Genomic DNA, 25,499 nt, shown 5'->3' with positions numbered 1-25,499 from the left:
AAGTTTTCCATGCCTTAGATAAATATTCAGAGCTGAATGAGTTCCTTTTTTGTTCAGGAAGTATGTGGTAGACTAATGATAACTTATTCATGGTTTTCCCAGGAGGTATTCAAAGTAGATGCTAGACATTTAACCATAATTATTGACCAATCATCAATCTATAAAGTGAGGAGAAAGCATTAAAATTATAACAAAATAATAAGTCTAAATTCTCCAAACCAGCTACTTCTACTTGTATTCGCACAGTGTGCTCTCACGTGCTCTCTCTCTGTGTGTATGTCTCCCTGTTTCTCTCTCTCTCATGCTCACATACCACTCAAAATCCTCAACAGTGCCAGTGTATTATTATTGTACTTACCTATTCTTCAAAGTGTTTTCCTACAGTTTTTCTTATTTCAATCTACATAACAGTCTAGTGAGGCAGAGAGGAAAAGAAGCCCTGTTCTCACTATACTGATTAGAAAAGCGAGATTCAGGAAAATTAAATTATGCACAGGGTCACATGACAAGAAAGTGACAGAGCCAGCACATCGGTCCAAGTCAACCAATTGTGCTCTGTGTTACAGCATGAGGAGAAAGCCTTAGCAGACTTGTATCCCTGAGGGTGCTGTTAGAATCAGATACCACTCCCTAAACTTCCAATACTTGCCAGGGAATAGGGCTGTCAGGAGGCTACGTAACCCTGGGGCCAGATGACTGTGCAATGATGCAGGGGTTAATTCACCACATGTCATCATGACCAGCACTTAAACATCTTTTTACACTTGGCAATACTCTAAATGCAATATGAAGCAAGATGGTCATATTCTCTTTCCTCTAAGTGCTTATGTGATAGTAACTCAAACAATATAACTCAATGTAATAATCCCGTAGGCGGTAGAGGGAATCCTACTGACTACATAAGATTGACAGGTTAAGTAATGACCAACAGTGACTCCAGAGGATTTTTAAAAATCTTATCAAGCACCCTTCTCTCATCTTTGGTGCCCTGGATTAATGGATTTCATTTTGGCCAATAAAATACAGGAGCCAGTTTTGATGGAATAAGCAGTTTGGGGGGTTTTTCTTCTCTAGCAATTTAGAGAAAACTTAGTTTAGCAGGCAATAAAATATCTTTAGGACAGGAGAAATGAACTTGGAGTATAAACAGTCATGTATTAGCAAGGGAGAAAAGGTCTTTTTATAGAGATGAGATATTACTTTAAATTAACCCTTTGCTGCTTTAACTGTAATAAAAAACAGTATGATTCTGGAATATCATTTCATGTGAAATAGGTACTTAGGTCTGTATCTCTAATGGCCCTGGTTGTTGGACATGTATATTGGACCACTTTATACATCACTGTGCTGGTCCCTCTGAGTAAGGCCCAAGAGCCTTGCTCCCAGGTGCTGAGGTTCTCTTGGGGACAGAAAATAGTTACTGTATCAGTTAATGACTTTCCAGTTAGCTACTCTCTGTGAGCTCCTGGGGCTGCAGATGCTGTCAGCATTTTTCAACCCCATGCTCAGTTGTCAATCATCTTTGCAAAGAAACAGATGGAAGGGGATGTAGTGGAAGTTGACCTACCATTAAATTTTTTTTCCCAAAAGCATAGTGGTTGGTGGTTAGGCCAACCTTGTGGCGAAGGTTAAACGGTAACAATGATGTTGAGAGATAACAATTTAATTTTTAACTCTAGGAAGCTCATGCTTATGGACTTTTGAGACACACAGTCAAGTTCTGAATCACTGTTTTGCCACCTATTAGCTGTGAGTCCCTTGGGCCCATAATTTATTCTCCCTATGCCTCAGTTTTCTCAGGTATAAAATGGGCATAATAATAATGATGATGATGATATGATGATAGCACCTACGTTTGTTACAGAGTTGTGAGAAATCTGTAAGATAAGCTTTCTAGTAGTCAGCTCAGTGTCTGTCAAATAGTAAATGCTCAATTAATTTTAGTTGCTACTGTTGATAGTTATTATTATGGTATATTTTCGATATACCACGGTTAACATTTTCATTCTGAAAATATATCCCCTTCAACAGAAACCTAAAACACCCTCTCTTAGAGAAACCAGGTCAAAACTTTGGATCTTGGACTCTTAGGTATCCAATGGCTTGATCAGGACAGAATAGTGAGATACGCACTCCCACCCAAATAATCACCGGACAGCAGGCTCTGTGCTCCATCCCTCTGGTGAACTCCAGTTACGTGAAGTGCTGACATGAAGTGCCATACACTACAAGGAAGAAGCAAGACTCAGAGCTCACTGGCATTTCGATGCTGGTGGGTAGACAGAAAACATATGCCCCCAGCTGCCATTTCCTGCAAAGAGGCATTTTTAAAGGACTAGACATTGTAGCCCTGGAAGCTGCTGAAGTTGAAATTAAGAATTATTCTTTTGCTGGGCCCCAAGCCCGCACTGTAGCCTTCCAACTATTCAACTAACTCTTACACTCACCCATCAGAGCCTCTTCCTACCTCTTGCCTTACTCTACTAAGCCTAAAGATTTCAAATGAGGGACCCCTCATCAGGGCAAATTGGGGGATACTTTTTAAGGAATCCAGCTTGGTAACTTAAAATAATGTCTATTCTTCTCCTGTAAATTACCTTATAATAAGTCAGTGATACACTTATATCCCAGAAGCCTTTATAGTCAACACATAATTTTCTTTTTCTTGTGTGCCTCACTCCCCTCACCATATGAAGACTACGAATAGGATTCCACCTTCTAGCACCCCTTCGCATTTCTGAGCATAGCCAAGTTCAGTGGGTTCAGCAACAGGCGAATATTAAGTCAAGGGTTGTGATCTCCACCAATTCTACCCTGTGTACCATGGCTTAAAAAACACTGTCTTTCTTTGTCAGTTAGTTTCCTCACTTATTCATAGAAGCTGGAGAGATAGTAAAACCAATCATTGCAGATTACTTAGTTTGGACTTACGTACCCTTAATTCTTTGGGTACACTACATTCAGTTCTAAAAATATTACACTGTCAGCTCATCAAGTGAAAAGGCATCGTGCTTCAGCAGTCACTCACTCATATACTTCTCAGTTTTGCATTTAAAGGAAGGTTTTTTTTTTTTTTTTTTAATTAAAACAAATATACTTTAAAGACGGAAAGGTGGCCCAATTGATCTGGGATTTAAAATGCCAATCAGATAAAGTCGTTATTGCCAGAAAATGCAACACTTACTTCTTTTCTAAATTTTGTCTTAAAACTGCAAAAGGCTTTCATGTTTACAGTGGCATGTTTTATTAAGTACATTGTGTTGTGTTGGCTGAAAAATAAAGATTTGTTTTTTAGATTGCTTCTATTTTTTATTTTGAAGCGTTAAGAAAAATATTAGGTTGAATCATGTGAAATTTACATTTTTGGATGTCAAAAGCTGTTGAATATTGGCAATTTCATATGACGAAACTATAGTCAATAAAACAACACCCATATTCTACTTCTCCTAATTAACAACAGTTAGCATTTTTCTTAGATGTTTCCACTCACTTTTTAAATGAAATAAACCACTGCACATCAAGCTAAAGTCCCCTTTATAGCTGCTCAGCCCCAGGGATCTGTCTCCAAAGGCAATGTTATCTGAGTTTGACTGATTTTCTTCTAGTCATTTCACCTATGTGTACCAAGATGTAGATCTATTTTGATTAATGTTTTCCTACTCATTAATATTCTTTAAACCTTGATTGTCCTGAATAACTTTTGAAAAACTATTCAATAACCTTGAATAACCTTTGACCAGCTTCCTCATATAGATCCCCTTTTAACAAGATATCATCCTGTTACCCTTTCTCTCTCTCTCTCTCTTTTTTTTTGTTGGAAAATTTACAAAATATCTTAATAAAACCTAAAACTCTCTTTGAATTTGGAGAATCTCTTAAGAAAATTAGAAAATTCAGGTAAGACAACCAACTTTTAACTCTACGGCTTATGGAGGGCAGTTCAAGCATAGATAACCCAGGGAAAAAAAAAATTTTCATTTTTTTTTTCTATTGTCATCCTTCTTTTAATCTCAACTTTCACCTCCATCTAGAAGAAAATGCTTTTTTTAGATGAATTTATTCTCTTATAGTCATTAAGTCTCTGTCATGATGTTAACAAAATAATGACATGACAAAACATGGGAAGAATGAGGTGACCTATGACTGGGCACTAGGATGCATGGTGAGATGAAATATGCGCCAAATCAGAAAAGGAAAAATTTTTTTTCCCACAGTTCCAGCCAGAGAGGCAAGGAAAGCAAAGACAGAGCAATAAGACTCTTAACGTTTTAAAATATAAGAGTTGGAAGGAACACTGCATTTGGCCCAAGTTCCTCTATTTGATCCCAATAATATTGGAAATCCTTTGCAAATTCTTTTTCATAATATTCATTTATTTGAAGTAGTGTCACGTCAGTTTCTTCTCCAGACTAAATAATTAGAATTCCTTTACCCCTTTCTCAATCGATGTCAAAGTTATAATACATACAAAAATTTTAGAGCTTCTTTGTTCAAATCCTGAATTAATTTATATACTCATATTTTGGATCCTAACTGAGCTAATCTCTATAATATTTTAATTGGGTGGTTAAATTCATTTTTGTGACTATGACGTATTTGAATGTTCAATAATTATATTCCAGCGTGTCTTCCCTTTCTGTTAGTTTGCTTTTTCCATACTACATTTGTATTGTAGCCTTGCCTCACATTAATAAGTGTGCTACAAGGATATTATAATTGCTTTTAGCCAAGAGAGATTCTACGTGAAATATTTTTATGACGTCTCAATATGGCAAATTTAGGCATTAAAGTAAATCTCTCTGTCACAATTAATGTTTAATTTGGATTTTTGTAATACTAATAGATATATATTAGACTATATTTATTGAAATAAGTGCCAGTTTCCCCAGGGGTTCAAAGTCATTGTGGTACAACTCAATATACTCATAGTCTGATACCTTTCCTAGCTGTTGGTTATTCTTCTGTGTCATGGTTGTTGTTACCATTCAGCTTCGTTGAATAAAATATTTCTTCTTTCCTTTGCAGTTGATAGTGTCTAGGATGACCAAGAAGGACTAGTGGTTGAAATGCATTGACAGTTAGAACCCTGAGCAAAATTTGATCTATAATGACATGTTTCCTCAGGCTAGGTCTTCTGGTTTAATAACTATCCTTCCTATGACTTTACCTTCTCCATCTTCATTGGAGATTCTTATTTTTTAACTGTAATGTAAGTTATCCAAACTGTTTTGATATGTTGGTAAGTTCTAGAAAATATTCTGGTAAAAATAAGTACAAAAGGGCTTCCCTGGTGGCGCAGTGGTTGAGAGTCCACCTGCCGATGCAGGGGACACGGGTTCGTGCCCCGGTCCGGGAAGATCCCACATGACACGGAGCGGCTGGGCCCGTGAGCCATGGCCGCTGAGCCTGCGCGTCCGGAGCACAAAAAAGAATCTGACCCAATTTAAACAAAATGTTAAAATGGAAGTGACCCCAGAGAATACTAGTGTTGTATAATAGACATATAATATGTGCCACAAGTGTAATTAAAAATTTTCTAGTAGCCAATTAAAAAAAGTAAAAACAGGTAAATGCAATGCATCCAGATTATTATCATTTCAATATACAATCAGTATAAAAGTATTAATGAGATATTTCACATTCTTTTTTTCATACTAAGGCTTCAAAGTCCAGTGTATGTTTTACATTTCCAGTACCTCTCTGTATGGACTAGCCACATTTCAAATGCTCAATATCAACATGTGCATAAGGGCTAATCATACTGGACAGTGATGGCCTAGATAATTTTCTTATTGTTATAAATGTAGAGCCCACATTGAGAGAAAACAAATGGCATACCCAGGGTATCAGCTAGACAGTGCCAAGAGCCAGATCTAAACCCTACACTCCAGCTCCCAGTTGAGCACTCTTTCAGCTCTGTTATAGAACAGACACAGTGGTGGAATAAGGTCTGGGACTTCAACAAGATTGTGAAAACTCTTTTATTATAATAAAAATCAACTTTGGATGAGCACTTACTATATTCCAGACATCATACTAGGTAGTTTATCATGACTGCTTGAGATGACCTTGCAGGATAGCTATTTGATCCCTGTTTCCGGAATAACTTATCAAAGCTCAGACATCATTAACTACCTCCAAAGTGGCCAAACTTAGAAGCCAGTTCTGTCTGACCACAGAACCTGATATCTTTTTCATACACACCACGCCCTTTCTCTCCAGTCCAAGACCCTCTAAGACTACAACTCCAAGCATGATCTGAGGACGAGCAGCACCTGTGTCATCTGGGAGTCTGTTAGAAATTTAGAATCTTAAGCCCCATTCCAGTCCTGCTCACTGCCTTTCACCAAGATCTGAGGTGGTTAGTAAGAAATCTAAGACAATTCAGTAAAATACCAAATCTCTCTATGAATTGAAAGAACTTCCCAGAAAAATAGTACATTTGTACCTTTGTCAGGCACATGGTAGATAATCAGAAATACCTTTGGGATTGATTTGAAACATGCAAAGAATAGCGCTAGCTTGGACATTTAAGGAAGAAGAAACAGGAACAGAAATTTTAATTAAAATGAGTTTCCAGAACTCAAATCTTGGAATTATAAAATGCTTCACCTACCGCCGCAACACCTGCCTCCTTCTCTATTAATCTGTTCTTCCTATGCCATAGGTATGTGAATTTCTAATCCCACCAACTTCATTGAGTAGTGGGAAATGTTAATTCGAATAGGAGTATGTCAACATTACACAGGGAAAAGTGGTACAAAGGCGTCTTCACCATACACGAAAAGCAATGAATGGGCCTAACAGAATTGTCAAGATGTGGTAGTTCCTGCCAGGATTTGCAGCTCACCATATTTTGGCTCCCAAGAGTGCTGTCGCATTTCTTGAAACTGGGCTCTAGCTGAGATTTCCTTGGTGTTCCTAAATGTGGCTCTCGCTTTTGAGTCGAAGGTTGATTGTGAATTTATCCTGAACTTCTTCAATCACGTTTTCAGTGTTTTTCTCACGTGCCATGATGCCCTCAGCTCTTTCTTTTGACATGAGGCAGTTAATTAAGTAGGTGCTAATACATCTAGACATTCTGCATGGAAACTGAAAACTGTGAGCAACCCAGGTCCTCTCCAGAAGGCCGAGTTTCTGTGAATCCTGTTTAGTGAGGTGTTTCCCCCTCTTTCCCATTTCTTAAGTCAATGGGGGCATTGCTGGCTATTTCTGTCCTTTAGAAAAGAACAGCAGCGTGATGTATAATACCAGGGCTTCTAACCAATATTTGATTGTGTCATGCAGGGACCGCGCAAGCTGTGTGTTAAAGAGATGAACAGTGGCATGGCAAAAAAGCAGGCCTGGCTTATAAAAAACAAAATCAAGGCTTTTTATGCAGCAGTGGCAGCATATTGTTTCAGGGACGGTGTCCGAAGTCTCCTTCAGGTAAGGCTGGCATTGAGGGAATGAGTACAGAGGCAAAAGACAATTAGCACTCTGTTTTAATGAAGCTCCCAAATGGAATGGCTCCAGTTAGGCAGACTAGCATCAGAGATCAATGCAGATGGTTAAGGAATTCATTTTGAATTCCTGGGGATAGGCAAAGCTAAAACAGAAGCAGAGAGGCTCTATTACAATGAACTAGGAGTGATTCACTGGAAATGGAAAATGAGGTTGCCTTTGGCCAACAGCATATATTCTGTCCCCATACTTATTGAAATGCAAATTTGTTCTGATCGTTGACATTCAAGATCCTATTAAAACTTCAAACTATTTTTACATCTCATACTGAATATAGCAATGCTCAAGTCAGGCATTCTTTTCCTTTTTTCTTTTGCAAATGGTGTGAGGGCAGCTGCAAGACTGGACTAAATAAATTCCTGGTGATCCCAGGCATAAAATCTCCCTCTCCTCCTAAATTATTTCCAGAATGTTAAATAAAATGTAATAATATCTGTGGTTCAACACTAAAGCCCACAGTCCTTCCATCTTTTCTCCCTTATTCTTCCCTTTTTTCCTCACCTTCTATAATAAATATATAGAGTCCTTCCCTAGTTCCGATTTTCATAATTTAGAATGTCAGGGAATCCTAAGACAATCCAAGAGAAACTCAGAATTATAGGGCTTGGCTTTCTAATAATTTGGGCTTTAGTATGGTTGGAAAAACCTGATTCTACATATACTAAATGATGTATTTAGGTTTTAGAATTGCCACCTACAGGAGTGTCAAAATTCAGGACTGCTTCCAGGTAACTGATGGCTTATACAGGCAAGAGAGAAAACATGTTGATTAAATTGTAATATTTTGGAGAGTAAGAGTTTTTGATGCATTTCTGTCTGCAGAGAAACCATTTCTGAAAGATCCAGTACCCCCATGAGTCTCTTTTCATCTGTTTTTAATTTGATAAACCACAGAAATAGGTGTCATTGCAAGATGCTGATTTTTCTTTCAGTAGTGAGTTACTTTTCAGTAGCTCTTTGGTTAAATACGTTGGGAAGGTTACACATTTAATGTAAAATTATCATGTAAGATTAGTAAAATAATAAATTTCAACTAGGAATGAGAGGACAGACACAAAATAAGAAGAGGGAGTGAAAGGACATTGGTATGGAAAACAATTCGTGTGCTAATCCAGAAGAAACTGTAAAAAATTTCGACAGTGCATAAAGCTTGTTCACCTGAATTTCTTCAAAGAAAAATGGCGGAGCACAGAGGGGTCATGACAGAAAGGGCAGGACAGAGTGGCATTAAAGGGAAGCACCGACAACTACAGCATTTTGAATAAAGAAATTATGGCATGAATGACCACATCCCCAAACTGCAGTCATGGAAAAGACTACATCTATACTGCCGTGCACCTGCCAGGGGCCAGATGACAGCTCTAAGAGGAGCTGTTCTGCTACCTGTACATTTCTAAGGGCAATACACCAAATGTGGTGGAGGCAAAGTTTATTTCAGGAACCCTCCATCAATGCCAATCTCTTTCCACTTGCTACTGTCCCCTCTAAAATACCCCCCCTCTGATCATTTGTTTCACTCTTCCCATAACCCAGAATATCCTTCCTTCACTTCCACTGCTCTCCTTACCTTTACTTGTCAACATCTAACCAACCTGCAAGATCCAAAACAAATGCCACCTCTCCCATGAAACCATTCATGAATCCTTAGCTGGAATTTAAATTTTCTTCCTTTATGCTTCCATATGATTTCCTACTGCATTTGCACTTGAATTATAATTATTATATATCTCATCACCTCAACCTTATTCTAAGCTCCTTCAGGCCCAAGAATATGCCTCACTACTCTCTCACAGCACCTAACACAGCACTTTGCAATTAATAGGTGTTCAGTAATATTGCCGGATTAAATTTAATTAACTGGAAGCCGTATTCTGTCATCTAATGGGGGGAATGAAACTTCTGATATGGAAGATGGCTATTCATGATACCGTCATGTAAGAGATTTAGGTTCTGGAAACATAGTTCAGTTATTCTTCAATAAATAATGTAAGTAGAAGTTTCAGCGATCCTTCTATATAAGAATTTTCCAAACATGGATTTTATTGCTAATGACATTATGGATATAGCAGGTGGAAATGAGCTTTGAACCACGAAGTTACAACACGCATGCCAACAGATAAGCCGATCCTCACTTGACTTTAAATTATTGAACCATTTTAATGAGTGTATCAGAAGAAATGCAAATGACTGCTAATTTAGAAAAGCTTCATTTCTGTCATCTAAAATCCATTTATGGCTGAGATGATTTAGAACTAATCTTTCTATTTTATGCTTGAGTACAGGCATGAAGGACATGCACTAAAATGTAATCTAATCTTCAGAACATTACTTCAGTGCTCTTTTGGACATTCTTTTTCACTTGCAGTGGTAGTTTCCCGGCCTGGTAAGGATTGCCCATGTGTTTATCTCCTCTGTTTAGGCCTCAGGCTTAGGAAGAATGAAACCAAACACTCTGGTGATTGGATATAAAAAAAACTGGAGGAAGGCTCCCCTGACAGAGATTGAAAACTACGTGGGAATCATACAGTAAGTGATGGCTTTCAAGACGTGCTCTTGCTTATAAAGCACTAACCAGGGCAGTACATAACTGACACTGTTGTACAGAATAAATTGCCTGAGAAGAAGACATTCCCCTGGTACTCTGAATTCTTTACCAAAGTGAGAAAACACTGCCAATATAATAGAACTTGAGGGGATCACAGCATCAGAGGAGGCAGGGTTGGGGAAATTTGGTGTCAAAGAAAAAGGTAAATATTAAGAGTTACAATCTTAAAACCTATTTATAAGAGCAAAAGCAAAGGACAGCTAGGTAAGGAAGGAACTGTTCTTTCAAAACACTTGGATCTTTGGTTGACTGGTGTGCTCAATTCAGTCGTTGTCTTATCCTGAGCCTTGGATAATGAGTTCACTACCCCAGAGCCTCAGCTCTCCCTTCGCTGACGTAGCAGTGTTGGTTTATAGACAAAAAGTGAGTTTTAAAAGGTATATGACATCTAATATCTAAAAATTGAAGAAGTCTTGGGAAAGGGATAATAATGAGAATCCTTAAAAGACTAGCCAGTGCCAGGCTAATGTCCTTAACGTGAATTATCCCACTAAATTCTCACAAGAAGCGTTTGAAGTAAGTGCTTCAAATGGGAAGTACTGTTCCCATTTTTAAAGTAGACATTAAAAATTAAGTAAAATGCAGAAAATGACAGAGTTTTATAAGTGACAAAGCTGGAATTCTGACCCAGGACCAACTGAATTCAAAGTTTAAACTAATGATCCCAATGCTATGCGACCTCCAAAAGTATATAAATACACAAAGTATTACCTGGCTTGGTTCCTTCTTTTGAGTAAGAGAAAACAAATTCTACACATACAGAGAAGCTCAGGGTGTCCTCAGTGACCATTCTAGAAAATTGAGCCTTTCTTCCAGGCCTGAACATACTTAACCAGCTTTGTCTCAAGGGGGGCAATGTTAGCTACCCCTAACAGCCGTCTTTTGTGTCAACAGCTCTGAAAATGGAAGATTTCCTCTGTCTGGGTTCTGACTTCGCTCTGATTTCATACCACAGGGCGGAGAACGTGCTGAGAGGTCTGGCTGCACTTAAAAATCCATAATACACAGGAAAGAAATCCTCATCCCTGCAAAGCGAGCATATACACAGTGCTCCTTATACTAGGATCTGTCCTCCGGCCCCTGCTAGAATGAGCATCACATTTACCATTATTTGGGGGAGATTTAGGGAACATAACAAAAGTATTCTAATATTAGTCCTATCAAAAAGAAGCATAAGAAAATAATTTTCATCTTCTGAAATTATATGCATTACTGACCAAACAAACATTCACTTAACAGTCCTCTTAACCTGGGGAACCCATGTATTAAATGTATCCTCCTGAATTGTGTTCCCTAAACATATAAAGGCTGGATGCCACATGCTGCTATCTGGCTCCTGCTGGTGCTCTAAGTTCAGTAGGTTAAGGCTAAACCAGGTGATCAGGGACAGAATTTTGCCAGGCTTAGCAAACAGCATTTTGACATATTTTAAATCACTGACTAGACATTCTTAGAAATGGATTAGATCCACACTCTGTCATCCAGATTCTTCAGTAAAATGTTGTCCTCACCTTTGGGAACAAAAAAAGGGTGGAGCAAATAGGAAGAAATACGTGAATCTTCAGTCAAAGAGTCCATCAGTTGATACAAAATTATTTGAGTTCGTCTTCCAAACTCCCTACCATCCAAAACATTCTAAAAATTCAAAGGACCAAAATAATCAAACCCAGTAATATCAAGCTGAGGAGACTTCTGGCGTTTGTACCAAATTAATGATTGGTCTTCTTGGTAATAAAGTTCAGTGTTAAGGTGGCTCAAATTTGTAATAGTATAAAACTTAGCTGGTTTGGTGAAGCTAAATGACTTTATTATGACAGCACTGGGGTCAGTACAGAAGGAAGACAATCAGACATCCATGTTGTATTTCCCTTTCTAACTTTTTCGTTCTGTTCTGTTTTATGATGGAAAGCACAGTATTAGTATTAACATAAAGGGGTAGCACTACAATAGTACAATATTTTACCATTTTTCTTTGACTAAAAGATTTTAAATTTCTGTAATATTAAGTATGGTTTAATTTTAATTAAAATAATTGTATTAGTTTCCATGGGCTGCCATTAAAAATTACCTCAAACTTAATGACTTAAAACACAAATGTGTTAGCTTACAAATACATAGGTTAAAAGTCTGAGACTCAGAAAGAGAAAGACAAATACCATATGATATCACCTATATGTGGAATCTAAAATATGATACAAATGAATGTATTTACAAAACAGACACTCATGGACTTAGAAAACAAACTTAGGTTTACCAAAGGGGAAAGGGGGTGAGGGAGGGATAAATTAGGAGTTTGGTACTAGTAGATACAAACTACTATCTATAAAATAGATAAACAACAAGGTCCTGCTGGATAGCACAGGGAACTATATTCAGTATCCTCTAATAAACCATAATAGAAAAGAATATGAAAAAGAATATATATATATATAACTGAATCACTTTGCTGTACACCAGATACAAATAAAGCATCGTAAATCAACTATACTTCAATTTTAAAAAAAAGCTCAGACACTAACTTCCTGAGCTGGAATCAAGGTGTGGGCTGAGCTGTTTTCCCTTCTGGAGGCTCTAAGAGAGAATTCCTGGGCTTGCCTTTTCTAGGTTCTAGAGGCTGCCCACTGCTCATGGCCCCTGCCTCCATCTGCAAAGCTCTTGACGGGTCAAGTCCTTCTCACACCACATTATTCTGACCTCCTCTTCTGCCTCCCAATTTCACTTTTAAGGACCCTTGTGATTACACTGGGCCCATCCACATTATCCAGGATAGTCTCCCCATCTCATGGTCCCTAACCTAATCACACCTGCAAAGTCCTTTTTGCCATGTAAAGTAACATATTCATAGGTTCCAGGGATTAGAATGTGGATGCCTTTGGGGATCCACAATTATTCTGCCTAACGCAGAACCCAGATATTTTTTGTGGAACACACTATTTTTTATAATCAAGGACACCTCAAACAAGATTTATCTAAAATTTACCTTGTGGCACTTTTGCTAGAATGGATCTATTTTTTTAAGTGAAGTTCACTTACGGTTCAATTTTTGAATGGATATTCATACTATACTGAACTTATATCACTATTTGAAAATTCAGGTCTACTTTGGCTAGAGACTTGTTTGCATATCGTGAGGCAATCACAAACTGCAGTGTTTCTGGGAAAGGACAACCAAATGGAAGGGTTCCTTGGGCTTCGTTCAATCCATAAACGATTGAACAAAGGAACTCCCAAGGAGAATACTTCAAATGAACTCAAAGTACTAATCAGTTTGCCCAATACTTAAGGGCAAAGAAAAAATGTTCTGCGAGAACACAGTTAAAAGAGCAAGGCTTTCTTTCCCTCCTAGATAATCTAATTCCATTGGGTTGGGTTTAGAGAAGGCACAACTGCCCATTTCAACAGGATAGAGTTGCCATGAAAAAGTGTTGCTTTAAATGGTCTCTCCAAAGTCAATGATAATAGTTCCCTAGAGGAACTGGAGACATTTTTAACTGGGAACTTGATGTCCAAAACGTTGGAGGATTCCTCCTCAATGGGTAAGAGGTTTGACTGATAATTTCAAAGGCTCTGTGCAGCCTTGAAACTTCTGTTCTAAATATTTCAGCTATGGTTTTGTTTACATTAGAAAAGAATCAAGTATTTTAAATAATCAAAATTCTAATCTTAATCAAAATTCTAGTTGACAGTATTGTTTGAATAAGAGTTAGTTATCTTTACTCAAAATACATTTTTAAAAGACATCAAGGGAAAACAAACAGAAAAGGCTATCAGCTCCTGGCTATGTTTGAAGGTGAATTTTTGGAGTTTAATTACACTAAAATCCTAGAAGCAAGTTCAGTATTAGCCCAAATCTTGAGGATTAAAGGAGTCATTTAAATCACTAACCATTTTGCTTCCACTTTCAGTGATGCGTTTGATTTTGAGATTGGTGTTGTCATAGTCAGAATCAGCCAAGGGTTTGACATCTCCCAGGTTCTTCAGGTGCAAGGTATGTATTTTCTTTATTCAACCAATAGGTATTCATTCAGCACCTACTCCCTGCCTGGCATTGTTCTAGGTTCTGGGGATAGCACAGTACCCAATACAGACAAAACCCCCAACAGTGCAGCTCACGTTCTTGTGCTGACACGAGGTGTGTACACTTTCCCCGTGTTTTCCTCATTGCTAATGCAAGTGGCCTTTGTCCTGCTAACCAAAAATACAGAATAATTCAGGGAAGATATCATTTATTCTTCTCGTCACAAAACCACAAAGCTAGCATCACTAAAAATAAATACCTTTGGTAAAATAAACTGCCAAATTGATTTTTGCAAGATGTTTCAGAAAATGAAGATTCTTTCCTCAGAAAACCATGTATTTTGTTTTTAAGAGTCTATGATCTGGTTTGTAGCTAACATGGAAATGAGCCTGAATGTATCATGCTGTGAATCACCAATCTAAGTCAGAGGCCGAAAGGCTAATTCAGTTTAGTGATTCTGCTTTTTTCCCTGTAGAGGATTCCATATATTACTTGTTTAGTCTTAGAGTTTAAACACATCCTCTCGTGTATGGAGTGAAGGACACACCTAAAGAGTCGCTAAAATATTAAGATAGAACTCTAATCCATTACTTATCTCTTTAGCTAAACTTCACAATAGAGTCCACTGACAACACGACACTAAAACAGAAGGTACCTCTTGTGTACCAGGCATGGTGTATATGTCAGTGCTGGGTAGACTAAGACTAATAAGAGTCTGTAATCTCAAGACACTCACAGCCCCATGATGAAAATGGGTGTACTGTTAGTGTGATAATAGGGTATTATGGGAAAGAGAAAAGGGGCACTTAACTCCAAAAGGCTTCCTGGAGGAAATTACCTTTGATTTTAGATCTAGTGGATGAGAAGGAGTTAACCAGGCAATGTTGGGAGAGAAAAAAATGAGAGTTTGATCAACAGCATTCCTGGCAAAGAGGAGAGCATTAGCAAAAATGTGAAGACACAGGAATATGGAGGAATGGGGTATATGGGCAACCGAAAGCAGATTTGTGTAACTGAAGTGAAAAGTATGGGGCTTCCCTGGTGGCGCAGTGGTTAAGAATCCGCCTGCCAATGCAGGGGACACAGGTTCCAGCCCTGGTCCGGGAAGCGCCCTTAAAAAAAAAAAAAAAGTATGAAGCAGACAATAGTGAAACGAAGCTGCTGATATAAGATCCTGAAAAAGGCTCATCTGTCATATTAAAAATTGTGGGCCATGTTCTATAGACAATGAGGAACTGCTGAAGAGATTTAAGTGAGGGAATAATATGGTGAAATTTGAGTTTTAGAGCTCATACTCTTTCAGTTACATGAGGCACGGACGTGAAGAGGACTAGAATAGAGACAGAAACACAAGCCAAAAAGATTTTTGTAATAATCAAAGCCAGAGAAGGTGACAGCCTGGACTAGAGCAGCCCCTCTCAGGGGATGGAGAAAAAAGGACAGAGTACTTTGGAGGTACAAAGAGCAGCATTTTAGGTTTGATAGGATGTGTGGGATATGAGAGAGGGAGGAGTGAAAAAATATTCCTTGGCTGACAATGAACGGTGGTGCTACCAATGGAAATGGGAAACACAAGAGGAAGAGCAGGTTTAATGAAGAGATGTCTGGTTCAGTTTTAAACAAGGTCCTGTGGGAAATCCTACCAGAACTGTCCAATAGGCATTTAGACAGTCCTGGTCTTGAAGGAGAAATCTGAGCTGGAGATGTCGATTTAGATGTTTTGGGTCAAACTGTGTCCTCCAGAATTCGTATGTTGTGGTCCTAACCTCAGAATGTGACTGTATTTAGAGACAGGGCCTTTAAAGAAGTAAGTAAGGTAAAATGAGATCAGTAGGTTTGGTCCTAATCCCATATGAATGGAGTCCTTATGAAAAGAGGAGACAGGACACAGACAAGCACAGAGGAAAGATCATGTGAAGACAAAGGGAGAAGATGGCTATCTACAAACCAAGGAGAGAGGCCTCAGAATGAAACCAACCCTGCCAACACCTTGACATTGGACTTCTAGTCTCCAGAACTGCAAGAAAATAAATTTCGGTTGTGTTCTGTCCAGTCTATGGTATGTGTTATGACAGCCCCACCAAAATTAATACAAGAGACATCATAATTAAGGTGAAAATTGAAACTGTGACACTGGAAAATATAACCCCCAAAGTGTGTATAGTCAAGAGCCCCAAGGCACAGGAAAAGGGTCCCCAAGGAGGAGCAGGGAAGGGGTGGCCAGAAAAGTAAAGGAACCAGGAGTCTGTGTTGTCATGGAAGTCTTGGGAGCAGAGTGCTCAGAATGACAAGAATCATCAGCATTGTCAAGTACAGCAAAAAATACCAGTAAAAGTGCAAATGAAATATAATTGACATGGCACAGATCATCTTAGAACAATTTCTGTAGAGCAGTGTTGACAGAATCCCGAATGCAGCAGGTTAAGGAGAGAATATGCGATGATGAGGCAGAGAATGTGGATGTGGCCCACCATATGAGAAGTCTGGAAGTTAAGGAGAGGAATGAGTTTGAGGAGGGTTACTACAGGGAGACCTATAGACCTTAGAATGGGAGCAAGGCTTGTTTCCAGGCTGAAAAAGATGGGCTCAAGAGTAGGAGAGATTGAAGATGAGGGTAAAGAAAGATGACTATGGAGTAAGGTCCTGGAGGAACAGGAAGAATCCAGGGAAGGGCATGAATGAAAGAGTTGGCCTAACACAGAAGAAAAATACTTCATCTTCTAAAATTAGAGTAGAGAGGGGAGGACTGATGAAGAGGTATGTGGATTTGTAAGAGTGGTAAATTGAGGAAGATCATGCACAATAGTTTCAATTCTATGTAGCTGGAGCAATTTTGCTAGCTGTCCACTTTTTCTCTAGCGACACTTGGTCTCCAGGGTAAAGAGGACCAGGGTTTCGCCGGATAGGTTCACAGAAAGGAAAAGCCTGCAAGAGATTTGAGAGTGCAGGTGCCTAATGGGTTCAGATTCTATTTGGGCATTTCACGATTGTCTCCATCCTAACAGAAGGGAACATGAGTGAATTAGGTGAATTTTTTGATGCAACAATTCTTTTCTTGCAAGGGAAGAGAAGAAAGAAGAAGAAATTAGAGATCAAGCACTTGTAAACGATGGAGAACCACTATCTGATATGTATGCTCTATGATTTTGTATGAAGAGCTTTAAAAAATAAAACTGAGAGTAGAGTCCATCCTATGCAAAATTGCAATATAAAGGTTATCTTTGGTGCCTTCAGCCTTCCTTTCTTATGCCCCTTTTCTTTTTCATAGACCCTTTATATCTCCAGGTCAGATATACTAATTCTACATGGTGTTCATGATTCATTTATACTCCTTCCTAGTAGAACTTCATACACTGTAGCAACAGTAGCTCAAATTTTTGAGCACTTATTATGTGCCATGTGTTATGCTTCATGTTCACATGTAACAGTTATCATCCCAACTACCCTATAAGGAAAATACAATCGTCCCCATTTTACAGCTAATAAAATTGAGGCTTCCCTAAGATTCACAGTGCTAGTAATTAGTAGAGCTAATATTCAAACCTATGTCTATTTGAAGCCTCTATTCTACCTTTCTAAAAGGAGAGCTAGAGAGGAAATGACTTACATAATGAGAAGCAGTGGTAAAATCCGAGAGATGGGAATGGAACAAGGCTATTCCTTCAAAAACGCAGCATACAGGCTGCCTGACTGTGGTAAGACAGACATGATGTTGAGGACAATCACAAGAACCTAATAGGAAGAGACCTGTTCTGTTGACCTTCTACATTTTACTTTAATTTTTCGGCCTTTTGTGCTGCACTGTTTTTCCATCTAAAAAAATGAGAATGCAAAATACAATTTGTATTAAATTATACATTTGCATTTGTTTTGTATGTTGATCTCTTCAAGCTGACAGATGTGATGTAGCTCCCACCCCTCGCTGCTCCATCTGCCAAAATGCACCGTCAATTTAGTTCTATAAAGCAATACAGCAAGCAAATTCTGTATGTTTCTGAAAGAATCCTGGCAGTGAACTGCATCCCCTTCTAATTTCCCAAGGGATGTATCTAATTTATATCAACTTTGATGTTTGAAATATTTTTGCTTCTTAGTCAACAAAGGAAAATGCAGTAGGATGCTAATAAAATAATTATAAGTACCAATTATCTAGAGTAAATGAAAAAACAGCGTTACACAAATACATGAACATGCAGAAAAACAACAGCATAATGATAGAAATTAACTTTACCCCACATTTCCATGCATTGTTTTGAAGTGAAGTTACGTAATTTATGACACAACCCTCATGTTAGATTTTGAATTGGAAGAAATAAGCTTGCATTTCATTGTATTATGCTGTAATATAGGGCTTAATAAGAGCCTGATAAATCTTAAGTATTGCATTACAATATGTTAATGATAATCATCATAGCTTTTCCAAAACAGACACCACAGTGTCATCACAGATTATAATTTAAAGGAAATATTAGCAATTCAGAGTGCCCATATACTGTAGTTAATAAAGCAGTGAATAGAAATCAACTTTATAGGTAATTTACCAGCTAATGACAATTATTTCTATACTGTGTCTCAGGCTTATGCGAGGAGAATAACTTTTTATGTAAATAAGATTGATGCTCATAGCATTATTACTTGTATAGTGCAGCAACTCATCCAGTACTGATGGCTGATAGTTTCTCTTAAGAAATCAATTTATCGCCTGACAACACAAAAAAAATGCAGTATTTCATATTGTTCACTTCCCACGGGTATTTAGCAAGTTTGCCAACTACAACATAGAGTCCAAATTGTACTGGTAGGAAATAACGTGATGAAACGTGATTTGCAATATACTGCGGTCAAGTGTTCCATGTAAGTACTGCACGATTTATGACCATCTCAGAGCACGAGGGTTCTGCTGTGTCTGATAGAGTGGCTTAGCAAAATAAAGACAGATGGCAGTGTAGTAAATAATTACTTGATTGGAAGGCAACCACTGCAGGATTCCTTCCTGCCTTCAATTCAACTAGACTTCACCTGGGGTACAGCACATTGATTCATGTAAGCATTTACAGCTTTGAGCTGATTGATCAAGAAAGAATCATAATTTCATAATTAATAAAGAAAAAGGATGCTGTGAAGTTGGAGGATACGCGATTCCTCAGTGGGTTCCCCTGCTCTCTCTTTTGTTGTCAGATATTTGACTATTCTCTATCTTTCAGATTCAGACTGAACTGCAATGTGTAGACTCCTGCCTATTTCTAAAAGACATTGCTAAAAAAAGAAAAAAAAAGACTGGAAATAGACCATTTGAGGCAATCTTGACAACTAAACTGAATTTCAAAATACTCACTCCAGTTGGTTACCATGCAATCAGTTTATAAAGGACTAGAAAGTAAACTACTGTTCAAGTGGTTTTGGCATTTGCGTGAGGATACAGCTTGGGATTCACTCTTTGTTTTTCCTATGAGAACTGTTTTGGGGAACGTATGAAGACTCAGAAACTCACTCTCAACTGATAGATCGTAAAAGTCTAAGCTTTTTCTTCCATCATTAGAACCTCTGGGATCCTCCTAATCTTGGCATGAGAGAAGGGCAGGCTTTTACTCTCTCTCCCTAGCTATGTGGCTTTGTAAATGTGATATAACATGAAACTAATATGCAAGATTCAGAGTCCCACCAGATGCCCAGGTGGTGGCCCTTTCCAGGGTAAGGAGCCCTTTCCTTGCTGCTCATTCTTCAGATTAATCCCACCTGTCCTACCTTCTGTCCCATTCCAGCCTGGTTTGTACCATCAGCTGCTATCGGCCCCTCTTTTTATAACTCTGTATATAGCGTTAACTCTACTTCTTTCAAACATTGTCTTTTGTACCAACCCCCCTTACATACACACATACTGTACACACTCCCACCCCTGACAACAGTTCACATGTTTTTCTTCCTTTATAGAGATAATGCCGTCAAATGTTTTGAACTGTACTGAACAGAATTGAGCTGTTCTTTTATTTCAACAAACTATTCTTGAGTGATTATGGCGGTGAGCACTAGCAAGGCAGGGGCACAACTAAGAATGTGAGAGGGAGTCTGGGAAGCCTAAGCATGGGTTTTGGAATCAGACAGGCCTGGGTTCAGACTCAGCTATCCAAATGGGAGTAATTATAGTGCCTACCTCACAGATTTGTTGCTTGGATTAAAGGATATGATGGCTGCAAAGTATCTGGAATTGTACTTCCCACAAAATAAACTTTCAGTAAATGGTGGTAATGAAATATGACATAAGCTACCCTCCAGGAGTTTGCAGACTAGTGGGGTTATAATAGACGTGTATCTTAAAACTCTATTCTATGTCACATAGTTATAGTTAGTGGAATAAAGGTTGAGGAAGAATATTATGGAAATATGGAGTATTACAGAAATTTCTCTGACAGAAATTTGAGGATGGTTTTTTCAAAAAAATGCATACTGGGTATTTTTTCAATAGACAGATATTGGCAGTCAGAGCATATCACTGATGAACGACGGTAGAAGGAAGAACACTAGAATTGGAAACAGAAGACCTGAGTCACTAGCTATGCAACCTTGGACAAATCGCTTGAATAGTGTGAACCCAAGTTTCCTTCACAGCAAAATGGGGAGAATGAGGAGAATGCTACTAGCGCTACTAGCGCTGCCTGCATCCCAGTATTGGTGCTGGGATGAAATAAAATACTATTGGAAAGGGCACTGTGAATCCTGAACATCACAGTGTATGGTGGTGGTGGTGGAAACAGTAAAGAAATGAGTAGTTTTCAGTCAGCCTCGTGGAAATCGGTTTACATCTATCTATTCCTACTGCCTTGCTTTATGTCTCCTGTGATTAATGGTACACTTTTGCAAGTCAGCTAGCCAGTACTCCAGTTGAAAGAAATGTTTGGACAAAGTCTACTCGTGATTTCGCATGCAAACAGAGGCAAACAGTAGGCCAGACAGATTAATTCAGGAGAACAGATAATCAAAATGTCACTTCTACCTAGCACTGAAAAGAGAAAAGGAGGGAGTGCACAGAAGGAGGCCTTAGATCATCTACAAAATGAATAATTAAGAATTAACTTTAATAAGAATTTGCAAAATCACTGTGAGTGGTCATACCACTGTGTGGATCTGAAAATCCAAGATGTCCAAGCAGGCAGATTTTAGCCTTTAGAATTGACTCTGTCACCCTGTCTCTGTCGTCTTTGAGGGAACTGCTGAATCTGACTCATTCACACAAAGTCTAGTTTTGTCTCTCAGGCCTGGGATTTCGCAGTTTGCTCTGTCCAGGATAGGCTTTGTATATACCTTTGAGCAAATTATTGGAGCAGCTCCCGGTTCACTCAGCCAGCTGAATCCTTACAAAGGAGGATTTATTTACTTTTCCTCCTTTGTCCAAATTAGAGGACAAAGAACATGGCAAGTAGTGGCTAATCGCAGGGTATGCTGGAGCCTGCTACAAAAAGAAAAGTAAAAGAACCCCCTCCCCAGTGTAACCCTTGCAGTTGCCCCCAAAGCAGCTCACAGATACGTGCCTTCCAGATGACTGCAGAGAACAGGTTACCCCATAGCTGACCCCTGCAACAACCCACAGAATGGGTAATAGCTAGTGACCCATCACCCAGGACAGTGATGCTGCTTTTCTGGGGCAGCCTGTCATATGTACCCATATCCTTAGAGTCTTCTCTTTAAAATGACAATTTTGAGGGGACCATAGTTTTGGGGAATTAACTTGGCATTACACCATGTGCCTGAGTGTTTAGGTTCATCTGAGGATAAAGAGTTGGAAGTTAATAAAAACAACCCTGAAATAATAGCAATAAGCCAACAGCAGAAGGTCTTCATAGAGGAGAGCGTACAGAACTTGGAGTCAAGCAGACTTCTTTGCACTGGAACCCTGTTATTTGCTGGGCGACATCAGACAAATTACGTAAACTTTCTGAGCCTCAGTTTCTTCATCTACAAAATGAGGATAATAATAGTAACTTTCTCAGAGTTTTTTGGGAATGAATAATATGCAGCACAGTCCCTGGCACCCAAGAGTGTAAAATAAATATTAAATTCTAAAATAACTCCCAGCCTTCTCAAAATACTTGATTTGCTTTGCATGACTAAGCCGATTTCCAGAAGTTGCATCAATACACTGCCTATAGAAATGTACTCATTGCTTTGTTCTCTAAGGAGCAACAAAGCACTGTTCAGGAGCTGTTTATTCTTTTTGCAAAGCTAGGAGGGTGGGAAAGGCAAGGCACTCTATTCTATGTCACATAGTTATAGTTAGTGGAATAAAGGTTGAGGAAGAATATTATGGAAATATGGAGTATTACAGAAATTTCACAGAATCCATTTCACAGATAGGAAATCAGAGGCATAGGAAAAGTAAATGACTTGCCCAATGTCACATAAAGCCAGGAGCAGAGCTGTAATTGGTTATGACCCCCAGTGCAAAGCAGCTTGTGTTCACCTTTTGAAAGTCAGGGGTAAGCAACTCTAAGCTTTAATACCATCTATCTGATTTCTTAGATTTTCTATAGCTGCTTGCTGGTCTTGAGAACCTTTGAAGCTTTGGGGAAATCACATGGGTGATTTGACCTTAAGTCTCATGCCACTGGCAAAAGATTAATTGCTAGCACCTGGAAAGGGGCCAGACAATTCTGTGTAGCTGAATAACAGCACCATCTAGGGATGTGACTGTCCTGACAGATTTAGTTAGTACAAAATTGATAAATCTAGAGTTTGTATAGCTTCACTTCCCAGATAGATAAGGCAACAGGCTCCGAGGGTTGACATTTACAGTAGCCCTACCAGTGTTTCGTAACACTGAATCTAGGTTTTCTACTCTCTTCCTCGGAACCTGGCTCATTTTCTAAGGCTCTGTCTTTAGTAGGCAAGAAGATGAGGGAATCTGAAAGAGTGCCACCTTACGACTGTAAGCAAGAATGCCCATCATTCTTTAACACAGCCATATGATTGCCTTTAAAGTCTTATTTATTTACCCTGATTCAGTGCAGGTTAAGGTCAGAGAGGGATGCAATGATTACATAGCAGCTAGGAATTTTCCGTCATAATCAGACTCCAAAAAAGATAAAAGGCAGCTACATGCAACATAAAAGCTTGGATAGTAGGTCTAAACCCTGGACAGGACATTTTACACAGCTTGACTCTTATTCCAGACTCCAGTGTCATGAGGCCCTTTTTAGCAATGTGGACTCCGACAGGCACACAGAAACCTCAGCTTTTCTTTCTTTTGCTTTGGTCACTCACTCCAGAAAGTATCTTTGCTTCTTGGAAAGAACTGTTGGTGGTGGATATTTTTCACTGTAATTTGTATTTGGAGCCCACAGGGTTTATTATTAGATATGGTTCTCTTTCCTTAATTCTTGTTCTCTAGTTTTATGTTTCAATTCAGGAGGCATTGCTCTGTGCCTGATATACACCCAGTATACTTCTGTAATTTTTGTCGCTCCCAGTTGTAAAATATCTAGCCCAGTAGCTTAGGTCAGTAAATCAGTAGCTTTCAGTGTACAAGATCTTATTACAGTGTATCTGGTATTTTGTGTTGCCAGTAGTAAATAAAGATGGCATTAAACAGCCCCCTTTGCCCTCACACATAAAAAACCCAGTGTCTTCATGTATTATAACAACACATAGAGTCATTTTTCTGAGCTAGTCGTTACTTTCTGAATACAATTTAGTGATATGTTATTTTAATAATCATTCAGAAAAATCATATATGTATAAATAATCATTTAATTGCATAGACACCATTTTTAATATTAAAATCGTTAATAAGATTTTTCCTAGAAACTTTCCTGCTCTGAGCAGAGTAAGTGATTTTGTCTTCTTTCATCAGATGAATTAGAGAAATTAGAACAGGAGAGACTGGCTTTGGAAGCCACTATCAAAGATAATGAATGCGAAGAAGAAAGTGGAGGCCTCCGAGGCTTGTTTAAAAAAGCTGGCAAGCTGAACATTACTAAGCCAACTCCCAAAAAAGGTAAGTGCCTTTAAAATTTACAGGAAAGATTACAAGACGAGCCACGACTTGCGTGTATATGGGTGTCAGTAGTGAGCATCTAAAACGTTGGGGACATTGAGTGTAGGTAAGGACTGAAAGATATTTCCTTAAGAGAAGATAGTATGGCTGGGCTTCCCTGGTGGCACAGTGGTTGCAAGTCCGCCTGCCGATGCAGGGGACACGGGTTCGTGCCCCGGTCCAGGAAGATCCCACATGCCGCGGAGCGGCTGGGCCCGTGAGCCATGGCCGCTGAGCCTGCGCGTCCGGAGCCTGTGCTCCGCAACGGGAGAGGCCACAACAGTGAGAGGCCCGTGGACCGCAAAAAAAAAAGATAAGGTAGTATGGCTAAAAGGTAGAAGCTACTGTAACTTATCAACAACATTCACCCCTTTGTACCATCTTACTGTAAAAACTTTGTTTTAAAATAATATTTGGTTTGGGAGTCATACAGTGCTTAAGCAGATGGAACGTCATAGAACAGAAAATTCTTAGTTAAGATGTAAAGGGGATAGAAATTTGTGACCCAGCCCCCAAACTGGTTTATCTACACCCACACACCTCACACACACCTTGCAGACATTTCAGGAGATTGAAAGTCGACTGGTACAGGTAAATAAGGGATCCAGATAGAATTCTAATTTCAAAAATGCATCTCTATCACAAACCAGAATTCCGGACTTGGAACTTCATTGACACTAATTACCTGCAGATTTTGGCTGAATGGTACACTTATCTCTGAATGTTCAGTATACATCCCAGAAATGGAGGACCACAGAATGAGACCTTGTTATAAGTTTAATAAACAGGTGATTCAAATAACTGATTTTTTTGAAAATTGCTTTCTTTCCAGAAACACTGCCGGTTTGAGTTTAATGAGGTCCACAGCGACCTCTGCTGGTAGAAAATTAGAATGTTAACATTTCTTTCTTTCATGCACAAATAATCCTATATAGTTACTGAAGTCATTCACTGGTGTTACGCCCAGGAAAGATCATTTCTCTGGCAGGGTCTCCAAGTCAAGTAGCAAGATCCAAACTGAGACTTAGCTGCTGGTCTAGGTTAATAAGAGCCAACCTTTCAAAGAGGCCCTTCAAAGAGGTTGTCTCCTACCCTGGAAAAGGTTTGGTTCTGTTTGCTTATTTTCCTACTGTGACCCAGGGGCTAAATTTAACCTTAATACATTTTTTTTTTTTTTTGCGGTACGCGGGCCTCTCACTGTTGTGGCCTCTCCCGTTGCGGAGCACAGGCTCTGGACTCGCAGGCTCAGCAGCCATGGCTCATGGTCCCAGCCGCCCTGCGGCACGTGGGATCTTCCCGGACCGGGGCACGAACCCGTGTCCCCTGCATTGGCAGGCAGACTCTCA

At 39.0% G+C, this 25,499-nt stretch overlaps 1 protein-coding gene across 6 annotated transcripts in view; it reads left to right on the top strand.

Moving 5' to 3' along the window:
• Window positions 1-25,499, top strand: part of SLC12A1 (solute carrier family 12 member 1) — a 93,233-nt gene that overhangs the window by 53,749 nt on the left and 13,985 nt on the right. For all 6 annotated transcript variants that reach the window (XM_029238597.1, XM_029238593.1, XM_029238598.1 and 3 more), the window contains 4 exons: window positions 7,288-7,428; window positions 9,923-10,029; window positions 14,014-14,096; window positions 23,971-24,114. In XM_029238597.1, the coding sequence (XP_029094430.1) occupies window positions 7,288-7,428; window positions 9,923-10,029; window positions 14,014-14,096; window positions 23,971-24,114 (475 nt within the window). The remainder of the gene's footprint in view (window positions 1-7,287; window positions 7,429-9,922; window positions 10,030-14,013; window positions 14,097-23,970; window positions 24,115-25,499) is intronic.

This window comes from Monodon monoceros, unplaced genomic scaffold, assembly GCF_005190385.1.
Source record: "Monodon monoceros isolate NGI ecotype Baffin Bay Population unplaced genomic scaffold, NGI_Narwhal_1 Super_Scaffold_21, whole genome shotgun sequence".
NCBI lineage: Eukaryota > Metazoa > Chordata > Mammalia > Artiodactyla > Monodontidae > Monodon > Monodon monoceros.
This window is presented reverse-complemented; position numbering and strand designations above follow the sequence as displayed.